Source organism: Neolamprologus multifasciatus, chromosome 8 (genome assembly GCF_963576455.1).
Source record: "Neolamprologus multifasciatus chromosome 8, fNeoMul1.2, whole genome shotgun sequence".
In the NCBI taxonomy this organism is placed as follows: domain Eukaryota; kingdom Metazoa; phylum Chordata; class Actinopteri; order Cichliformes; family Cichlidae; genus Neolamprologus; species Neolamprologus multifasciatus.
Window position 1 is genome coordinate 22,372,909 of NC_140446.1, and position 20,247 is coordinate 22,393,155.

At 38.7% G+C, this 20,247-nt stretch overlaps 1 protein-coding gene and 1 non-coding gene across 3 annotated transcripts in view; one reads left to right on the forward strand and one right to left on the reverse strand.

Annotated features, from left to right (window-relative positions):
• Positions 1-20,247, reverse strand: part of uts2r1 (urotensin 2 receptor 1) — a 66,840-nt gene that overhangs the window by 45,825 nt on the left and 768 nt on the right. Inside the window, exons 2-4 of one of the 2 annotated variants that reach the window (XR_014875717.1) lie at positions 18,450-19,165; positions 11,475-14,975; positions 10,479-11,094 (exon numbers count right to left, since the gene is read on the reverse strand). Coding sequence is in view for 1 of the 2 variants with exons in the window: in XM_085170428.1 (XP_085026554.1) it covers positions 14,598-14,975; positions 18,450-19,163 (1,092 nt within the window). In the remaining variant the exon portion in view is untranslated. Of the gene's footprint in view, positions 1-10,478; positions 11,095-11,474; positions 14,976-18,449; positions 19,166-20,247 lie in introns of those variants that run through there. The other variant, XM_085170428.1, reaches the window with a different exon arrangement.
• LOC146513115 (small nucleolar RNA SNORD36) lies at positions 19,600-19,671 on the forward strand. Its single transcript, XR_014875894.1, has one exon. It is a non-coding gene; the product is annotated as a small nucleolar RNA SNORD36 (small nucleolar RNA).

The following is a 20,247-nucleotide window of genomic DNA, read 5'->3' on the forward strand; positions in this document are numbered from 1 at the left end:
CAAAGGGTGATTTCTTGTTTGTACATAAAGTTTGTTGTATTAATGTTATTCTGTCTGCTGAGCCTGCTGTGCCATTTGGAGAAGTGAAGTAGCACCATATACAGACTCTATAATATTAGTTTAATAATGATTTGGAAAAGTGTTTCTTCTACTTCGATTTATTTGTTTGTAATCATGTTATTTTTATATAGTATTTTAATTTTTGCTTATCAGTCTTTAAAATACCAACATTTGCACTATAGTTACGTAATATTTCTGTCTCTCTAATTATATCATTTTTAAACATTAAATCAAATGTTCTGATCAATTACTCAGTACTCAAGTAGCCTTTTTTACTGAATAATTTTTTTACTTAAGTAATTTCTGGCTACCTTTTACTTTTACTTCAGTAAAACTACGTTGAGGTAGAGCCACTACTACTTGAGTACAATCTTTCGCTACTCTACCCACCTCCGATTATAAGTGTGAAAGAGTCTGTTGTGATGAAAAGATTTCATACAGGTTCCAGGTTTCTCACTTTTTTGCTTAAAGCAGGCGGTTTTCTAAAAAATATCTAAATATATGAAGCCTTCTGTTGAATCCTGCATATTTTTAAAGAGTGCAAAAGTGGGAGAGATATTTGACATGTAGGCTGTTGGATGGCCACATTCCCAGACATCCCATTGATTGGATCGATAGTGATTTATTGCAGCAGATTAGATCCTGCAGAGTGCAGATCCCTCAGCAAACAGACACACGCAAACCTGTACACTGATCTTTGTTCCCATGGATACTGGTTCAGTTTTTCCTGGTAGCACTCACCTGTCCATCAGTGGTTAATATTCTGTTTGGATGAGGAGTTAGGAGACAGGAAGCTAAAGCAAAAGAGAGATAGACTAACTAGAAACTTAACTGTGATGTACACTTCCAGTGTTCTGATATATAACTTAGAAGGACAATTATATGGCATCTAGTAGTTAATGTTGTTTTTATATTATACTAGTGCCTTTTTTCCACTACCACAATTCACCATGTTTACCATGAAATAGGGCTAATTTGTATCTGAGGTGAGTGTGTGGGTGGTGGGTGAGAAATCACTTTGCTGTTTCCCAGAGCCGTAACTCAAATCTCAACGCATAGACATGATAATCATAGGTTCTCATTCACTGTGACTCAAACCCCATTATTTTAAAGAAAAGCACATTTGCATTTATTTAAAACATTTACAATTGTTGCAAATGAAAACATTTTAATGAGTGTAATCATAAGTTTAATGAGACATAAATTATTTATGAATTTAAATAGGCGTAAAAAAAAAATCTAATTTTCTGCATACATCACTTCTGTTCTCCAGTGGCATATTGTGCTCTCTAATACAGGTTTATTGTAATTTTTTTTAATTTAAATAATAAAAGCTTTTCCAATTATGTTAGAGCCATTAAAAAACATTGTGCTGATTAAAGAAGCAATAAATTTGGTTTATAGAATGTCTGAAGCATCAGACTTTCAGGGTTCAATTATATTGTTAAAGGGCAGAAACAAAGCTTGTCTGAAGAATAAAGGGTCGATATGGAACTCAATATTCCACGCAGCACTGTGTAACGTTTGCTTCACAGACTAGCTCAAAATGAGGGGGAAAAAAAGGCAAATTTATCAGTGTGTCTAGCTTGAAAAACAGCTTGCAGGTTCTCTGCTGGAAGCTTCATTGCATGGTAGAAACAAAACCCCAAACTGAATGTTACCAGTCATGAGGCAACTGGAGGATGTAAAGATTAAAACAATCTCACAGGAACAGAGACATGGATAGCTGCTAATTATTGCTAAGTGATGGACTAAAAAACTGATTTTTACTCATAAACTGAAGCCAAAACTTTTTAGATGGTCTGTATCATCCATTAAGGGATAATATTAATCAGATAATCCATTAAAAATGCCCCCAAAGGTGCTAATAGCATTTCCACAGTGGAAAAAAAAGCTCCAGTGTGATGACTTGAAGGAGTGGCTGAAGCCCAGCAGATGCTGAGCCGCTTTATTAAACCCGCAATCAACACAGCCACTCTCCGACTCGCATGGACTTAAAAAAAAACAATGTGGTAGCATGTGAACCTGCTTTTTAATGCTGTAGTCACAAGACGAACTGTAGTTTTGTCCACGTGATATGTCAAAAAGTAGGAAGCAGACTAAATTCAATAAACACACTAAATTTATAATTATGTTGTTTTTGCATGACAAAGGTTCTTCAATTATCTCTAAAACGTGTGGACAGAAAGAAAAATGTGTTTGTTTCTAACAGTGTGTTTTTCTACCTGTGCACTTGTGCTATTCAATTCAATTCAGCTGAATCAGTTTTATTTATATAGTGCCAAATCACAACAGTTGCCTCAAGGCACTTAATGGTGCTACAATCAACTGATTTCGCTTCGGTGTTTTCCAGAAAAAGTCACGAGTGCAGTGATAATGTACAAACTTCATCAACGACAAAAGCAACACAGAACAGTGACTCTTTGCATTTATCTGCACAAACAGCATATTAACCCACTGCTAGATCCCAGAGTGATGTTAAAGTTGAATATAAGCCAACCAGAGCCTGATACTCCACAGGTAACAGAAGCAGTGATGACCAGTCAAACCTGCATGTTTTAGCCTCCATTTATACTGGTATATGTTTTTATAGCATCGCTTTGAAGTCTCTTTAGACTGGTTTTCAACTTGGCAGTACAAGGACAAACACTGATCCTGGCCTATGCAACTATTAGCCAGAAATCAAATGATTCCCAAAATGTTAATCTGTCTAGTTAACTGTTAAACTCTTTAATCCCAGTTGCTCTGTGTGGATCTAACGTGTGAATGTAAAGTAGACACCGCAATCCTGATGGTGGTTCTGGAGTAATAGTGAATATCACTGCACATCTGGAAAGCATTCACAGCAGTTCAGTTGTTCCACATCCTTATGCCAAAGCACATTCAGTTCATTGTCACTACAAAATGCTACACAAAATACCCTGTAATGATAAAGTCAGAAAAGTTTGCTCGAATTTCTTGCAAATTGAATAAAACAAAACAAAACAAAAAAAACATGTACATAAGTATTCACCGCTGTTGTTCAGTCCTTTGTTGAACCACCTTTGGCCGCAGTTGCAGCCTTAAATGTTTTTGAGTATGACTCTACAAGCTCGGTAAATCTATTTTTAGGCAGTCTTTCACACTCTTTTTTGCAAAACCTCTCAAGCTCCAGCATGTTATAGTTGGAATAGTTAGTACACAGCTATTTTCAGACCTCTCCAGAGATGTTTGGTCAGGTAATAGACATTCACAGAGTGGTCCACTCTGTAGCCACTCCTTTATTAACTAAGCTGTGTGCTTAAGGTCATTGTCCTGGTGGAAGATGAGCCTTTGCCCAGTCCGCGGTCCAGAGTGCTCTGAGCATTGCTGTACATCGCTTTATTCACCTGAAAACCATCCCCACAGTATGATGCTGCCAACAGAATGGTTCACTGCAGGGAATGTACTGGTCAGGTGATGACCGGTGCCTGGTTCCCTCCAAGCATGACGCTCGGCATCCAGGCCAAAGAGTTTAATTTTAGCTTCATCAGACCAGAGAATTTTATTTCTTATGATCTGAGATTCCTTCAGATGCCTTTTGGCAAACTCCAGGTGGGCCGTCATGTGCATTTTACTGAGGAGTGGCTTCTGCCTGGCCCCTCTACCGTACAGGCCATATAGATGGGGTGCTGCAGAAGTGGTTATCATTGGAGTTCTGCCAGAGTGGCCATCGAGTTTTTGGTCACCTGACTGACTAAGGGCCTTCTAACTCGACTGCTCAAATTGATAAGTTGCGAATACTTATGTAAATGTTATTATTTTTTTTTAAATTTCTAATAAATTTGGAATTTGAAAGACTTTCAATAAACTATCTATTTTGTAATAATGCTATAACATGACAAAATGTGGAACAAGTTAAGCGCTGTGTATATTCCCCGGGCACACTGTAAAGTTTCTGTTTGGTCACTGAGTTGAATGCCAGAATGCTATGAATGTCTACTGCCTGGGGACACGACTTATATGCAATCAATCAATTTCAGCAGCTTTAAAAAATACTATTGCTCATTTTTCAAGGTCAGCATCCATCCAATGATGTCAGCCTGAACACAGAAACTGATGTCTCTGCAGGTCCATTTACTACTACTAAGAGATGCAGTAATACTTCATACTGACTGACGCCAATGTGGAGAGAATCGTCATGGCTCAGCAACTTCCACTGAACTGTATCACACAGTTCTTCTCACACGCTTCCCTATAGAGGAGCTAGGGGAGGCAAACGGAAACAGAAGGAGTTGAATGGGGAAACAAAAGCTAGCTGCAGTATTTGGAGGTGGTCAGTACATTAGACGTGGATTCACAGAAACTAGAGCAGGGCTTATTTTCAATGCCTTGTTGTTGAATGTGAAATTTATTGGCCACTGCTCGAGGATGCTAAATTGCGTGCAGATGGCAGACACTTTTGTCCAGGGTCAGAGGATAAGTATTTACAAGCACGTGTGCAGCCTGTGGACTATAAACACATACAGCTGTCCTTGGTCAGTCACACACTTTTTACACAACCCTAAATCCATAGCCTCTTCATCTTCCTCACCCAAATATCATCACACTCCTGATAATGTACAGAACATCACCAAATTCCCTAGGCTAGATTACCACAAAGACAAAGTAATCAAAACTGTAGTTGGTATATTGGTTATGTAATTCATATAAATGCAAATTCATTGGACAAATTCATTGAAGAGAAAAGTACAATAACAGCTATCACAGTTCTCATTAATTCTTAATGTGAGCTGTTTTGATGTGAGTTTTTTACTTTGTTTATTCTTTGACTTTTAAATAATTTTCTATTAAAAAGAAAAAACATACTTGACACCTTCATGGTGAACACACCTCTGGCAAAACTGTGTTTAATAGAGAAAGCAATGCAAGTCTCCTAACCTTCACAATAAACTTTCATTTTTAATTAAGGAGCCCAATCAACATGAAGCGGAGCGAGAAAAAAAAGGCTGAGGCAGAAGGAAGAGCCTGTCTCTGTGGCTCATCCAACATTCAGGCAGATGAGTTGCTCTCAGCAGTAACCCCAACACGATCACTGGACAGATTTTTTAACTGGAAGATAGGGCACATTGTTTAAGCTTCTTTAGCCTGTCCACGATAGCTATGTGTCGCAACTTCCTCCTTAGCTCCACCTTTTATGCTGTTCATGATGTAATCAGTGTCCGCAATGCCAAAAAAAATTACTGCAGTTAGAAAACGTCTTTTGACTAAAGCAGTCCCGATGGAAACTGGAAGGTGAAAAGGTTTCCAGAAAATTAATCTTACTGACTTCAGCAACACCTGCTTCCTCTCATTTTTTATTGTTCTAGTACCTCTAAGATTGATGACATTACCAGCAGCCTGACCTTGCATTGCCACTACGAATATGAGAAAATGTTGATGTTAGGATTTAGATCCAAGAACCATGGTGCAACTTTAGCCTTACCAAGATACTAAAACATTACTGCTGACATCTTGATTTTTTTTTTTCTTTTAACAGTTCAGTAGATACTCTACTTTCAGGCACGGCTGATTTTCCTATTTGTCCTTTGAAGACAAAACACTTGCATCTTAATGAACATCGCACTGGACCAACAAGAACTTTTGTTCCAATCAGTCTACATATGTTTTATGGACTTGGAGAAGGAGGACACCTATCTGTGTCCCTCAGGATGTTCTGTGGAGGTTCTTCAGGAGTATTGGGTCCCTGGCTCATAATTTTGGGCCATTAAGTCCCTGTACAACCATAGTTGAGGCTCAGTTAATAATGCACCTCTCTGCTTTTTGCAAATAATGTGGTTCTTTGGATTTTGCCATTGTAGTAGTATTGTCATCTACTGATCAGAAGGTTGGTGGGGTAATCCCTGGCTATTCTGCAAATACCCTTGGGCAAGATATAAACCTTAAGTTGCTCTCCAATGCATCTACTGGAGAAAGAATGGTAGTGAATGCTAGTTAGTAAGCACTTAAAAGCATAGAATAAAGTAAATGTGGCATTTTGCATGTTGCATGAAGTGCTTTGAGTGCTCCAGGAGAGTAGAAAAGCGGTGTATGAGCTAACTTAAATGAACTATATCAAAGCTTCAATTGAACTCTCTCACAGATTTCTGCATTTAAATACCAAAGGAAGCAAACAGTGTTTCCAACAAACTGCTGGTTACTAAAAGAAATAAAGAAAAGGAAAAAAAGAAAACAACAGGCCACCAACCATAAATGGAGAATGAGCACAGACTTTATTGTCAACAGAATTCACTTTTTCGAGTATGTCAAAGGTTGATTTGGTTAAATTAAATTGATTACATTTTGTCCACAAAAACTTCAAACTCTCCCACAGAGAACCTTCCTTTTGCTTTCTCTTCTTGGTCAGTACTGCCATGCAGTTTCCTGAGACACACTCACAAACATCGTAAAACCTATATTATGTTTCACACATTGCAAGTAACAAGCTGTAACTGTGTCATTTGTAGATTACTCATACGTCAGCTCATTTACAACCCTAATTAGGTCTATGATGGTCATTGTGAAAAATGTGAAATGACTACATCTCTCTGTTCGTGAATTTAGAAAGAAGGATCATCGCAGGACCTTTTACTCACAGCTATGGCTTTTCTGACTGAAGCCTTAAAAAAAAACATCCTGCTCAGTAAATCTGGCCATAAATCTTGTAATTGTCTTATTATCAATATTGCAAGAAATACAATTTTCCATCACTGTAAATAATCAAGTTTGAGGCCTAACAAACAGGTTCTCTCATCTTTTTTTTTTTTTTACTGTGCCCATTTAGACTAACTCCTTTTGCAGGATCTGAAATGGGCTGAAATGTTTTCATTGGAAACTGAATGTGTAAAAATCACACATATACTGAGTAAACCATATGAGAAGGCAACCCTTAGCAAAACTGTGGAAATATTTCAAAGCACAAAAGAGAAACGCTGAAAATAAAATGCTGCCACTTGCTGTCACCTACTGAAGTTTCTCTGACTGGAATCTGGGACAGAAAAAATAAATATAACATGAGCTCTTTAGGTGCTGAATATTCTGTGAGTGTGACCCGAATCATCTGTGGAGCCAGTGTTTCATCAGCTTATGACCTTTCTAAATGAGCGCTGGACCAGGGAGGCAATCAATCAATCCACGTCTCTATACTGTATAATCTTGTTGAACAACAGAAGCGGGGGAGTCAGGGTGCTTATTGATCACACCAGAGACTTTCTTTGACAACACAGTCTTTACCTATTACACTCAAAGTTTCCTATCACCTGCGACCAGAGAATAGCAATTCCCATTTCCAGTTCCCAGTGTGAGCCAAGTCAATGTCATCAGCTTTCAGATAAATGGCTGGGCGATCAATAAACCTTTTACTGTCATGAAAGAAAGGAAGAGAATTAGCATCTGCATTTCTGGATGCCTTTTACAAAAGTGACCTCTGCTTGATTCAACCAAGCCATGACCAAGTCCAAATGCATTTTCATTTGGCAGCTGACATTAAAGCGTTATGGGAAAGGGGCTATAAGATGATAACCGAGTTAATGAGTCGCCTATCAATAACTCTATAACATTGTCTGCTCCATCCTGTGAGAGATGGGGATATATTTTAAGTGGCGTTGATGTGCCCGGCTTTGGACATGGGATTAAAGTAATTATAATTAACGTTGGAACATGTCTGGTCTGACAGGGAATGATTAGGCAGCGCTGCTAGCAGTCAAGGATCTTCCTGTTTGATCTTCCAGTTCATCTGGAAAAAATGTGTGCATGGCTGTGTAGGCTATAGAGGCTGTGAACATGTAAGACCTACTAGACATATTTTATAGCTTTGATCATTTATTGAAATAACAAGCATTGCAACCAAACATATATGCATACAAGTTGGACTTTGGCCCTTACAAAGCTGTGGTAATCATATGGTTAGCAAAGATATATGAGAAAGAAAGTCTTCTGTTTAGATTCATAACTCAGGTATCATGTGTATCACTAAAATGAGAAAATAGCAGCTCTTTCCAAAATAATGTTCACCATATTTTTAGTTTAGTTTAGTTTGTTAGCATTGAACCAAATAACCAGTACTCTAGTGTCTAAATAATTCTAATGCCCATATGAAAAAAGTTGCATCAAGTACAAGGGAATCAGAATGTTAACTCATTAAGCATCACTGAGGTTGAAGACATGTTTCTAAATGAATTCCAACTTAGAACAAAACTAGCTTTCAGGATTTGTTTAGCCGACTCCTCGTGTCTGCTTCAGTCCTTAGACAGCATCAAAGATGGACGTGACTATCGCGACGTCAGTGGTGGTTTGTGTAGTTCTTCATGTCTCTAGCGTTTTCGCTGCTATTTTGGTTTACAAAACAAATGGATGCAGACAAGGCGAGTCTGACAATAACACCAACTAGCAATGCCAGTGACTTGTCTGCCACAAGTCATTAGCCACAATTTCTTATTCAGCATGACCTGAAATGAGTAACTGATCCTGTAAGAGTAAAATATTTACATAGATCAAAGCAGAAAGGTTTTTTTCGTAGACTTCTAATGACTTGACGCCTCCTGAGTGAGGTGTTCTGGGAATGTCCTACCGAGAGGAGGCACCGGGGCAGACCCATGACATGCTAGAGAGATTATATCTCTCGGCTGGCCTGGGACAAGCTGGAGGAGGTGGCTGGGGAGAGGGAGGTCTGGGCTTCTCTGCTTGGGACTGCTGCCCCCGTGACCCGGCTCCGGATAAGCGGAAGAAAAATGGATGGATGGACTTCTAATGACCAGAAGTGTTTTTGCAACCACAGCTATTGCCAGCTCGAGACGTTGAGGTAGAATTCAGGTTTAAGGCACTTCCCAGAAGCTACTACAAGTTTGTTTTAGGCATGTAGCTGAAAGCTACGTTAGCGACGACTAACATGACACAGTTGAATAAGAAACAACATCTGGTTTTCTACACTGATTTTTAATTTGTGAATGAGTGAAATTGACAGTTCTGACTATGGCAAATATAAGAGAAAACGCTAAATCGTACTTTTTCAATAAGTGCACACGTTAAAGTAAATTGGTCTCTGACATTAAGAAGAGTTCTCAAAAATGATTATTTTATTGTAATGTGCAAAAGTTGCACATAAACTAATGGTAGGTAAATTGTTTGGTGCACAATATTTAAAGCTGAAAGTACCTGAAACCACAGGACAAAAACTTTGGGAGAATAAAATATGTATTAGCTGTGTTGTTCTGAGACACAACATTTTGTGCAAAGACAGATATTTGAATAATTAACTACAAAATCTGATCTGAGCTTACTTACAATATAATATGATTCGCCATTGTCAGTGAACTATTAAAGCTTCACAATAATCAAGCAAAAATGTGTTGAGATATATTAAATGACGTCTCTAACTGGAGATTATTGCCACAGAAAGCATAAAAGCATACTCATGAAACTTTATTACATAATGATGCAATGTTTCAGACGAGATCAAAGTGGCAGGTTCTCACGCAGACCTGAATTTCCATTTGTGTGGTAGGAGCCCTGAATGAGATTTTATCAACAATTACAACTTTAATCCAGGAGTCTCTCTTTTCCCTTTGCTTTATTTGTTTTCCTTTGCCTTATCCCCCCCCAAATAACTCACAGGCATCAGAAGACTTTTCCTGGGACCAAAATGAACATATAAAATCACTGAAAGACAGTGTTTTAAAAGTAATGAATAATTTTTTGGAGGCAATTGTCTGTTTTTGTGTATGAATTATTCACTTTTTATGTTCAAGGACCAACAGTCATTACTGCAAAATCATTCATGCATATTCCCACAGCCCCTGCTGACTAATTTCCTCTGCTTATCTGGAAAAGGGCAAGCATTTAGACCTGCCACTGCAATAATGACATTTTACTGTATTTTTAGAGCATGCTACACAAAGCTGCTGTTCAAAATCATATGATGTACACACAAAATATGTGAATGTATAATGTTGTTGTATATATGTATATAAAAAAGAAGAGACTACCGTTTCTTTTCTCTTTATAGCCATTCATCTTTTACAGTACAAGTATAGAATAATTCAGTTTGTCAAGGACGAGGTTCCATATGGTCATGCACTGACTGTTAAACCATTGCCCTGTTTAACAACAAAACCCTATGGGATACATTTTCCACACTAAGTGCATAAAAATCCCAGTTTCCTCCTATTTCTGGCCTAAGCTGCAATAAACATGCTTCTACGAGGACGCATTAGGAGTTAGAGCACTTTGACACAGCCTGCCAGGCAGCTGTCACCATGTACAACCTTTAATGGAGGGAAAAAATGATCCATTAACTTCACATTTAGTACAAAAACGTATCAGGTAGCACTTGTGCAATGTCAAGGGGCCATTTTCCAAAAAGTTGCTTTGGCCAACCAAAGACGTATGTGGACACTAATAAAAAGTAAAGTTACAAGTTAAAAAAAAAAAATTAACAGACGCAATGAGCTCATTTGTTACAAATTTGTCTCTCAGAAGGTGTTTAAGTCTCACTGGGCCAGCCTTCTGCTGGAAACATGCAGCACGTTTCATTAGTCAGGAGTGTGAAGCAGCCTTTGGGTGTAGGGAGGGGAAGATGCCACTATGCAATAGTTGAATGATTGAGATAAATTAAATATTTTTTAAGTATCTATCCTGAAATTTTTTTTTTTTCTTTTTGAGAGTTGCGCAAAGTATATTGCTGTTTTACAATCAAAGAATCCTGGCACATCCACATTTAATTCCAATCTACAATAACATGATATAAAGTCAATCCACTTGGTGATAGGGGTCCAAGTGCCTTTTTTTCCCCTTGGCAAAGTTTATAATAGCTTTTAAACCCCCTTGTGTTTCTTTAGGGAATGTAAGCTGTTCAAATGGCATTATAATTAAAAGTTCATACTCAAGACAGCAATTTAATATATTTTGCTGATTTAAATTAAAAAGTGTCAGGGGATGTTGTGATTGCCTCTGAGAGGGCCAGCGCTTAGCAGCCACCTTAAGACACACATGTATTTTCTGTATATAACACAAGTAATAGACTGTTTAGAAAATAAAAAACTTTAAGCATGTGCCAGGTTAGAATTAGCCAGTGATGCTTAATGCTAACCTAGCATAGCTAGGTTTATGTTAGCTTGTGTATTTGTCTAGGCTTTTGTTTTTGTTAGCAAAACAATGGTTATCAAGTGTAAAATCAATAATATATCTATATTTTCTCTGTCTGGTACCCTATAGTAAATGGTAATGGTAAATGGCCTGTATTTGTATAGCGATTTACTAGTCCCTAAGGACCCCAAAGCGCTTTACACAACCAGTCATCCACCCATTCACACACACTGGTGATGGCAAGCTACGTCGTAGCCACAGCCACCCTAGGGCGCACTGACAGAGGCGAGACTGCCGGACACTGGTGCCACCGGGCCTGTTTAGAAAATGAGAACTTTAATTATCTGCCAGTTTAGCATTAGCCAGTGCTAAATGCTAACTTAACATCTTAGCTAGTATTTACTAGCATGCGTGTTTACTGTAGGCTTGTGTGTACAATACAACATATACATATTTTTCTGTATTTTTTGGTCCTACAGTAGTATACGGCAACGCATGGACAATTGTACTGTTTTTGTTTTGTTATATTTTTAGCAATTTAAACCTATTTTCTGTTTCAAATCATGTTTGTCAAGTATTCTGACTAAATATTCTTATCATGAGTAGAGTTTCAATTGACCATAAGACAGTATAAGATGATTTCCTTCTAACCATAAGCCAACCCAGACTACCATGCATGTCATTCACATTAGGTGTTCCAGCATAAATCCAAAATAAATGGAAACTTGTACACCCAAATCTTGTTTTTTTACATCATTAAAGATGATTGCTGTACAATCATTACACCCGGGAAGAAGAACAGTTCAAAGAAAACTTTAAAACCCTCAAATTACCATGACATTCATGCCCATGATGAGTGGCTGTAAACCACAACTGTATACACATGAAAGCCTTACTTTGATGGTAGTGGTTAGGGCATTAGAGAAGAATAATATGTGCATGCATATGTGTGGTGTACAAGCACTAATATGGAGCTGTATTCTCTCTGTGAATTATGGTGGGCGTCACTCAGCACATTGTTTTCCAAGAGTGGTAATATAAGACACACTGCTACTCTCATTCACAAACCACCAAGTAATCAAAAGTAAAGCCCTACCAATATATTAGCTGCTCGTAAATATTGGATTTTCCTGCTATTTGTCATTTTGTGGAAAGAAAGAATCGGGATGTTATTGTGAAACATAAATGAGATCTTTTTCATTAGTAAATGTATGAAGATAAAAGCTGAGCTGAGCTGCTCAGCTGTGATATCCTGTCGTGTCAGTCTGGACTTAGATATGATCTGCATTATAACTGCAATGCAATTGTTATTTCTAGTTATTCAGTTATTTCTATAGAACATAATCTGTAAAAGAACAGCAAGTTTTGCATTGTACATCAACTGGCTACACCCATAGCAATCATTCCAAAGCTCTTATTGCCAAGTTAGCGTTTGTGTGTCCTGGCACCTCCACCTTTTCTAATCCTCGCGCCCCCCTTCCCCTGAGTTCATCCTCTGTTTCCCTCTGCTGCACTGTCGCCATTTCTCCAGCTTACTCTGTAACAAATAGTTGTAACCAAAATTTTTAGAAGTCAAAAATAGGATATTCAAGTACTCCAGAGTTACTGTTAGGGTACTTTATATCATCAGGGGTGACTTAGACTCCACGATGTATGACTTATGTAAACTTTTGCTAACAGTTTTATTTATAATAATAATAATAGATTGCATTTATATAGCGCTTTTCGAGACCCTCAAAGCGCTTTACAATTCCACTATTCATTCACTCTCACATTCACACACTGGTGCAGGCAAACCACAGTTGTAGCCACAGTTGCCCTGGGGCAGACTGACAGAAGCGAGGCTGCCATATCGCGCCATCAGCCCCTCTGGCCATCAAAAAAAAAAAAAAAAAAAGCAATAGCGCTATTTCAGAAATACCATCTACCTCTGTCCTTGACCTTGAGGTCAAGGTCACTGAGATTCAAATTTGTCAGAGATTTTTAGTAGATATGCCTATGGCAGGGGTGGCCAACTCCAGGCCTCGAGAGCCGGTGTCCTGCAGGCTTTAGATATCACCCTGGGTCAACACACCAGAATCAAATGATTAGTTCATTACCAGGCATCTGGAGAACTTCAAGAAAGGTTGAGGGGGTAATTTAGCCCTTTAAATCAGCTGTGATGGATCAAGGACACATTTAAATCCTGCAGGACATCGGCTCTGGAGGCCTGGAGTTGGCCATCCCTGGCCAATGGTATCAATGAAACTCCTTCGTCATGGACAAGCTTGGGTCATCGCACCACCTGCCCGGCAGGTTGACGACAATACTCCATCAGCCTTTTATATCAAATTATTGACATTTGTCAAAGCCCACAGTGAGGCTATAGTGAAACAGACCTCTCTTCCAATTCATGACATACAGATACCTGATCATGCCCCTTTACATCACATTTAAATGCACTGGGCATCGTAGGCACAGTCATGGTAAATGTTATGAAAGAGCATATGAATCTTTCACCACAGCTTCCGACAAAATATTAGTGTGAGTGAGTTGTAACCTGTTAGTCCATGTAGATTTCAAATAACTATAACAACTTGGGAGTTACTAAGAATTCATTATTCATGATTACTGATGTTTTACCAGCTTTCTAACTTTTCCGTATAAGATGTTATCTCCGTGCCTAAGAAATAAGAATACTAGTCTGCATGTCACATCAGCATACAGAGCTCTGTCAATGCAATCAGTGAAGAGTAAAATGTCCAATACACACATTGCGACAACAGTAAAACAAAGCAGTTATGTTAATGATATCTGTGAGTCAGACATGACGCCTGTCAGGTCCATTTAGTTGTCGACTTTTTTAAGATGTCTGGTTTGGCAATTTTGATTTGGCTCTTAGATTGTTTATTGGTACATTTCAGTCCCTATGAAAAGTTTTGTGACAACACCCACAATCTCTGTACTACTGATAAATAGTTTCCGTCCCACGCCGACTGTGAGCCAACAATAATGACTGAGATGTTGGCTCACAGACTGAGATGATTGAGAACAATTACCTGGGAAAACGATTGCTTAATATTGATTTGCTTTATTCTACTTAGAAAGCTCCTTTTCTCAGCTGTGTTGTCTGTACCATTGGTGTTTGTAGTCCAAAATGATGGCAGTGCTAATATAGATCAATCAAGCAACAATTATCAAAAAAGCGCCACAGTTTTGATGCTGTGCATACCAGCAAGTAGGTTTTCTGAGAACATGAATAGACATGTTCAGCGCTATCTGCAATCACATAACTCAGTCTTTCCTGTTATAGAAAACCCCAACAAAGCCGCCAACTCTAAAGCATGCAATAACTCTCATTTTGCTGATGCCTAATTGCCAGAAATGATGAAAGCACAAAGCTGTACTTAGGGAACGTCTTGTCTTGTTCTCTTATCAGTTAAAATTTTAGGAATGTTAGAGAAAAAGCTGCTCCTACCTCACAAACTGCTGTTATGAGCTCGTAGTGATGCCGTGTGCGTGAGCATGAAGCTCTCAGTGCACTGCTGACTGCTGGCAGATGGCGATCTGCGCGGTGAACGTTGAAAACGACTCCTCCTGTTGAAGTAGTTGCCAGTTGTCCACAAGCGCTTGTTCTTCCTCAGATACTCCTTGTAGTTCTTGGTGAGCAATGTGTAGAGGAACGGGTTGATGCAGCTGTTGGAGTACGTCAGGCATGTGGTCAGGTAGTTGATGTTACGTTTGGCTTTGGTGGAGAGAGGCAACGAGGGGTGAAACTGACCCAGCAGTTGCCAGATCCAGAAGGGCAGGAAGCATGCCCAGAAGAGGAGCACGATTGTAAAGATCAAGTAGAGCACCTTCAAGGACATAAGAGCACAAAGAGGTGCCATCAGAGAGACTCAGATTTCACTTGGTGGGACACCTGATACTGGGATGTAAAATGCCAAGCTAATGTTAATGCATACATGCCAACCCTCCCGAATCCTGAATTTCAGTGGCCCTCCCAAAAATCTCCCGAAGCCACCATTGTCCCGAATTTCTCCCGATTTTTCACCCGGACAACAAAATTGAAAAACCATATCCCAGAATTCAAAGCGCGGCCCAGCCAATTCCAGTTTCCAACAATGGCGGCAGCTACTTAGTTGTAATATTACTCTTATTTCTCTTTCTGGGTCGCAAAATAAACTTTTAACATTTTCAGGCGAGAATGTAGCTGTGTAAGCTTCAAATATCTGAGCCGGCGAGAACAGCAAACCCCCGCGGTCTTTCACTACTCAGGTTAAACATGATAAGTCATTTAGATAACTTAAAAATGTTATTGTTTGTGAGTAAATCGGTTTGGCTGAGATTAAAGTTATTAGATTAGATTAGATTGAATAAAACTTCATTAATCCCTCAGGAGGATTCGTCCGGGGTTTTCACACAACTGAATAAACGTCAAACAGAAAACTGATTAAACAGAAGTGTGAGACAGTCGAAAATTTACACCAGCATCCGGTTATATTTTAGATAGCAAGGAGCAGACGGCTGAGTTTCACTCCACCGAGAGAGCTCGTGGCATAATTCTGACCGTCCAGTTTCACAGTCGCTCACTTCCAGCCTACCTGGCTTTCGGAGGACCCGGCCCACTTAGACCGCGAAGGCTGGGTCCTCAGGTGGACACAGCCTCTGAATTTGGACACCCCCGCTCTTTCTGACCAGACAATAATAATGGTAACATTTAACTTATTTTATCCGATAAATAAACATGTAAAATTCAAGGTTTTTGTATATATATAAATATATATATATATTAGTGTATATGTTAACACCCCCTCCCCCTCCCCCGGATGGTTGGGTGGTATGGATGGATGGATGGCAAACATAAATGGCAATACAATGTGCAGACTTAAGGTCTTCCACACCAACTTGACAAACATCACAATAACGTGCTATAGCAACATATATTGCACTAACTTTTATTTGCTGTAAAATTGTAGCAAGACCATAGTAATCTATTAATACTGTTCATAACCTAACATCTGCTTCTTTAATGTGATGCCTCATGTGGTGCTGCTAGGTCAAAAGACTTCAGGTAAATGTCACTATATCTTGGCTATTTTGTAGAAGGTCCTCCGCACTAAGAAAAAAGACATTTCAGTCATATCACTTTAGCCAAGTGATATGACTTAACCCAAACCCTACAAAACCCCTATAATATAGGCAAAACCAGCTTTTGTGGATAGAGTGTAAATAGTTTTTGAGTTACATCAGTTATCAGAATGATTTGTTCCCTAAGTGATAAGACTTTGGAGGACAATTTAATAAAAATTACATATTTTGATTGGGTTAAAGGTCATTATGAATGATGAGTTAGTCATCAGAGGGTAAATAAGCTACCAACCCATTTCTGGTTATAGGTATGGTTACGATTATGTTAACATAAGTCGGATTATGATTTTCACCTATTTGGCATACTTAAACAAAAAACGTATTACAGAAAGGGAAAACGCATGCATGAGATGTTTTGGTGACTTTAGCAAGTGTTTACAACTCAAATCAGTCGTGCACTGTAATATCTATACTTTTTTTTATCAGTAAATCTGGTTGTCCCCAGATCTTTAATAGTGTCCCTATACAGTAACTCGTCTAAGGTATTGTATGGAAGCCAATGTTAACTCATTAATCCTTTCAGTAACTTCCTATAGACTTTGGTTGTGTTGTGTTTCTTGTACTCTTGTGTGACTTTAGCAACTATTGCAAACTATTTCCCCGTGGGGAATATTGACGTAATTTTCTTTCATTTCTTGGTGCAGCATGATAACAGCAAGAGGTTCACAGTGAAGCACAGCCCTGGTAGGGAAGGAGAGAATTGTTAGGATATCAAATAGTAGCAATTTTAAAGGTAGGGCAGTCTATATTTTCCCTTGCGCTTCAAGATTCTCACCCTTAAATGCAAGTGATGGGTTACATTTAAGTGCGTCAGGAGAGAATAAAACCATCTTAAGCCCTGCTATGAAACAAAATAGAATGTGCATCAGACAAACACTGCATAAAGTACTTCTTGTTTAGTAGTGGAATATCTATGGAAGTTTGTATAGCATCACTGTGTCTAACTTCAGACCTATTCATTAGGTTGGTGTTGATGGATGTGTTCATCTCCTGCTGAGCTGAAAACTGGGTAAGATGCAAGAGACGAGGTCGAGGGTGAGGTAGCTCACCAAAAATGGAGAACTGAGATCGAGTTGGAGAGTCTGTGTGAAAATAACTGAAGAATTTTTAAGATATTATGTGATGCTCTCTTATTGATATAGTTGTTTCAGAGTATTGTACATAGCTTAGCCTAAGAGTAAGATTTATTTTTTCATTTCATTCCAGCTTTTATATATGAGGATGTGCTTGGCTGAAAAAAATAATGAGCAGATAAATCTAGAACATTATAATTATCTGTAGACTAATAAAGAGTTTATCTAATAATAATAATAATCATTTGATACAAATAGTGTAGTAGTCGCACGCACCATTTCTCTGTGGTTTTTGTTCTTAAACTAAAGTTGTGTAATTATAATTACATATTCTTAGTTATGTAACATACTAATACAGGATCTTTAATAGTAATGGAGTGGTATTAATGCTATTAGTATGTCACATTAGCATTTTTATTTGCTCAAAGTCCTTGAATATGTCTTCCAACATTGTATAAAATATTGACGAAAGGGATGAGGCCAATATTAACCAAGCGGCTACTTAATCTTTCCAAGGTCTTTACCTTGGAAAGGTAAAGACCTTGGAAAGATTTATAAAAATGTCACACCGTGATAAACTCCTAGAGAATGGTTAGTGACCGCTTAGCCACCTACGATCACTAGAGAAAAATATGACACATTGTCGAGTGTTGTTGAAGGTTCCTGACTGTCATACTGTAAAGTGAAATTGGTCTCAAAAACTGGTTTTGTACCAAAAACCTGTATGATTGTTGTGGTCACTAGCAGATTAGCAGACAACAGGAAGGTTTTTATCTCATTGTTATCAGTCTCACCAAGAAACCTCTTGCAACCACTTGGCAACCAGTCAGTCATGACATTGACTTTTCTCTAACAACCGGTGGTTACCAGGCAGTCACCAACCAGTCTCTAAACCTGTGTGACAAGGGCTTTAAATCTGTGGGAAACACTGTATTGCTCTTTTGTTTCCAGGAAGAAATGTGGCTTTGAATAGAATTGGCATAGATAGCTGAGTAGTGGCATTTAAGTATTCAATCCACACAAAAGGATTTGATAAGTGGTAAGACAGTAAGTGCAATGATAAAGCAAAATAGTCACATTAAACACATTAATTTGTGCTTAACTTACCTTTTGATTTGGTAATTTTTTGGTCTGCTTGAATGTCTCCGTCTGTGAAATCCAATAAGTGCGTGCAAGCTGGATGTAAAGATAGCCAATAATCAGTCCTGGAGCGACAATGCTAGTGCAAAACAGGAAGGAGATGTAAATCTTGTAGGAGAGCGGTGACAAAGTGGACTGACACATAGGCTTGGTGCCCACTGCCATCAGTTGAATTCTCACGATCATCGGTAGGGTGAGGATTAGTGAAGCTACCCAGACAAGTAGGGCAATAGCTTTCCGATAACTTTTCGATCGTTTCACTGTGTCGAGTGGCTTGAGCACTGCAAAGTAGCGTTCTGTACTCATGATTGTCAGAGTAAAGATGCTTGCGTGCATAGTCAGGAAGTCCATGCTTATCAGAATCCGACACCCTGCATCTCCAAAGTACCATCCCTTCAGGAAGTGTGTGCAGACTACGAAGGGGATGGTGAGAAGATACAGCAGATCTGCTAAAGCTAAGTTTATGATGTAGATGTACATGGAGGCTGCAGACCTCATGGACTGGCACATCACCACCAGGGTGTAGATGTTCCCGGAGACTCCAATTAGACACATGATGGAGAGGATGGTTCCAATGGTAAAGGTGGCGGCTGTATCTTCAAGTGAGTTCAGAGGAGGGTCAGTTGCATTGCCATCCCTTTCCACCAGGACTCGCACAGGCTCCATGGACACTGTTGTCATGTCTGGATGCAAGAGAAACGTATGGGAACAGGGAAATGATATATTAGCTCTCCAATATAGCCAATGCATGGAAGCTATTTTAATGAAGTGGATCTTTGGGGGATTTATAAACAGATTGCTAAAGTGTTAAAAAGACTATACTGGCATATTTTCTGCAAGGTATCATCTCCATTTTGAAAAAAACACGGCAATAGGTAGAGATCTAAACCATCTCTCGCTCAGAGTCTCTGACTCATTGCATATTTACAGAGGTGGATATCAAAAAGTGTCAAAACTGCCAAACAAAAGGTTAAATTTCTGTCTGACTAAAGTTTAATCTGATTAATAAAAATTATCACAGCAGTGTTTTAGTAAGACCAAGTTGGTCAAGAACTGAGGCGTTATCCTAAGTTTTGAAACTGTAGTACTAATGTTTAGATTCAGTCTGCACACTGTGACTCAAATGATGCAGAAAATCTGACACTGAAATAATCTTTGATGGAAATTAGCGCTCTTGTTATTGAGTGTTATCTGTCTGATTAACGTTAGCACAATCTTAAACTCTGGTGACAAAAATGTGTCATAATTCTCTGCAAGTTTTTAAATGGGAAGAAGTTTGTTTTTCAGAATTATGACTTGTGTGCTGAACTTAAAGTAAACATACGGTGAGTTTCTAACTTGGTCAGTTGGTTACACATTGAGGTCTAGGCTGGAACCATGAATCTTAGTTTCTAAAGAAAATTTTGCTTATTCCCATTTGATTACCGCACAACGTAAGAAAAAGAGTCTCATGAACATTGCACAACTGAAAAATGATCCAAGTCATTTCTCAGAAGTAAGACTAAAGCTAAATGTATCAGAGTTGATCCAGTTGTTGCACTGATGTCTTTACTGAGTCATAGACATCTTCTTGTCAAGATTAATGCTTACCTGTCAAAATTCAGACAGAAATCACTAAGATGAAATTTCTCCGTTGTGACTTAAGTAGTACCAAAAAGTACCAGGGGCAGAGATGAAGTCAGGCTGGGCTTATATTACATTTTAGCCTTCAGTAATAGAATTTCCTGGCAAGCTCAGAAAAGAGCAGCAGTTCCTACTACATGCA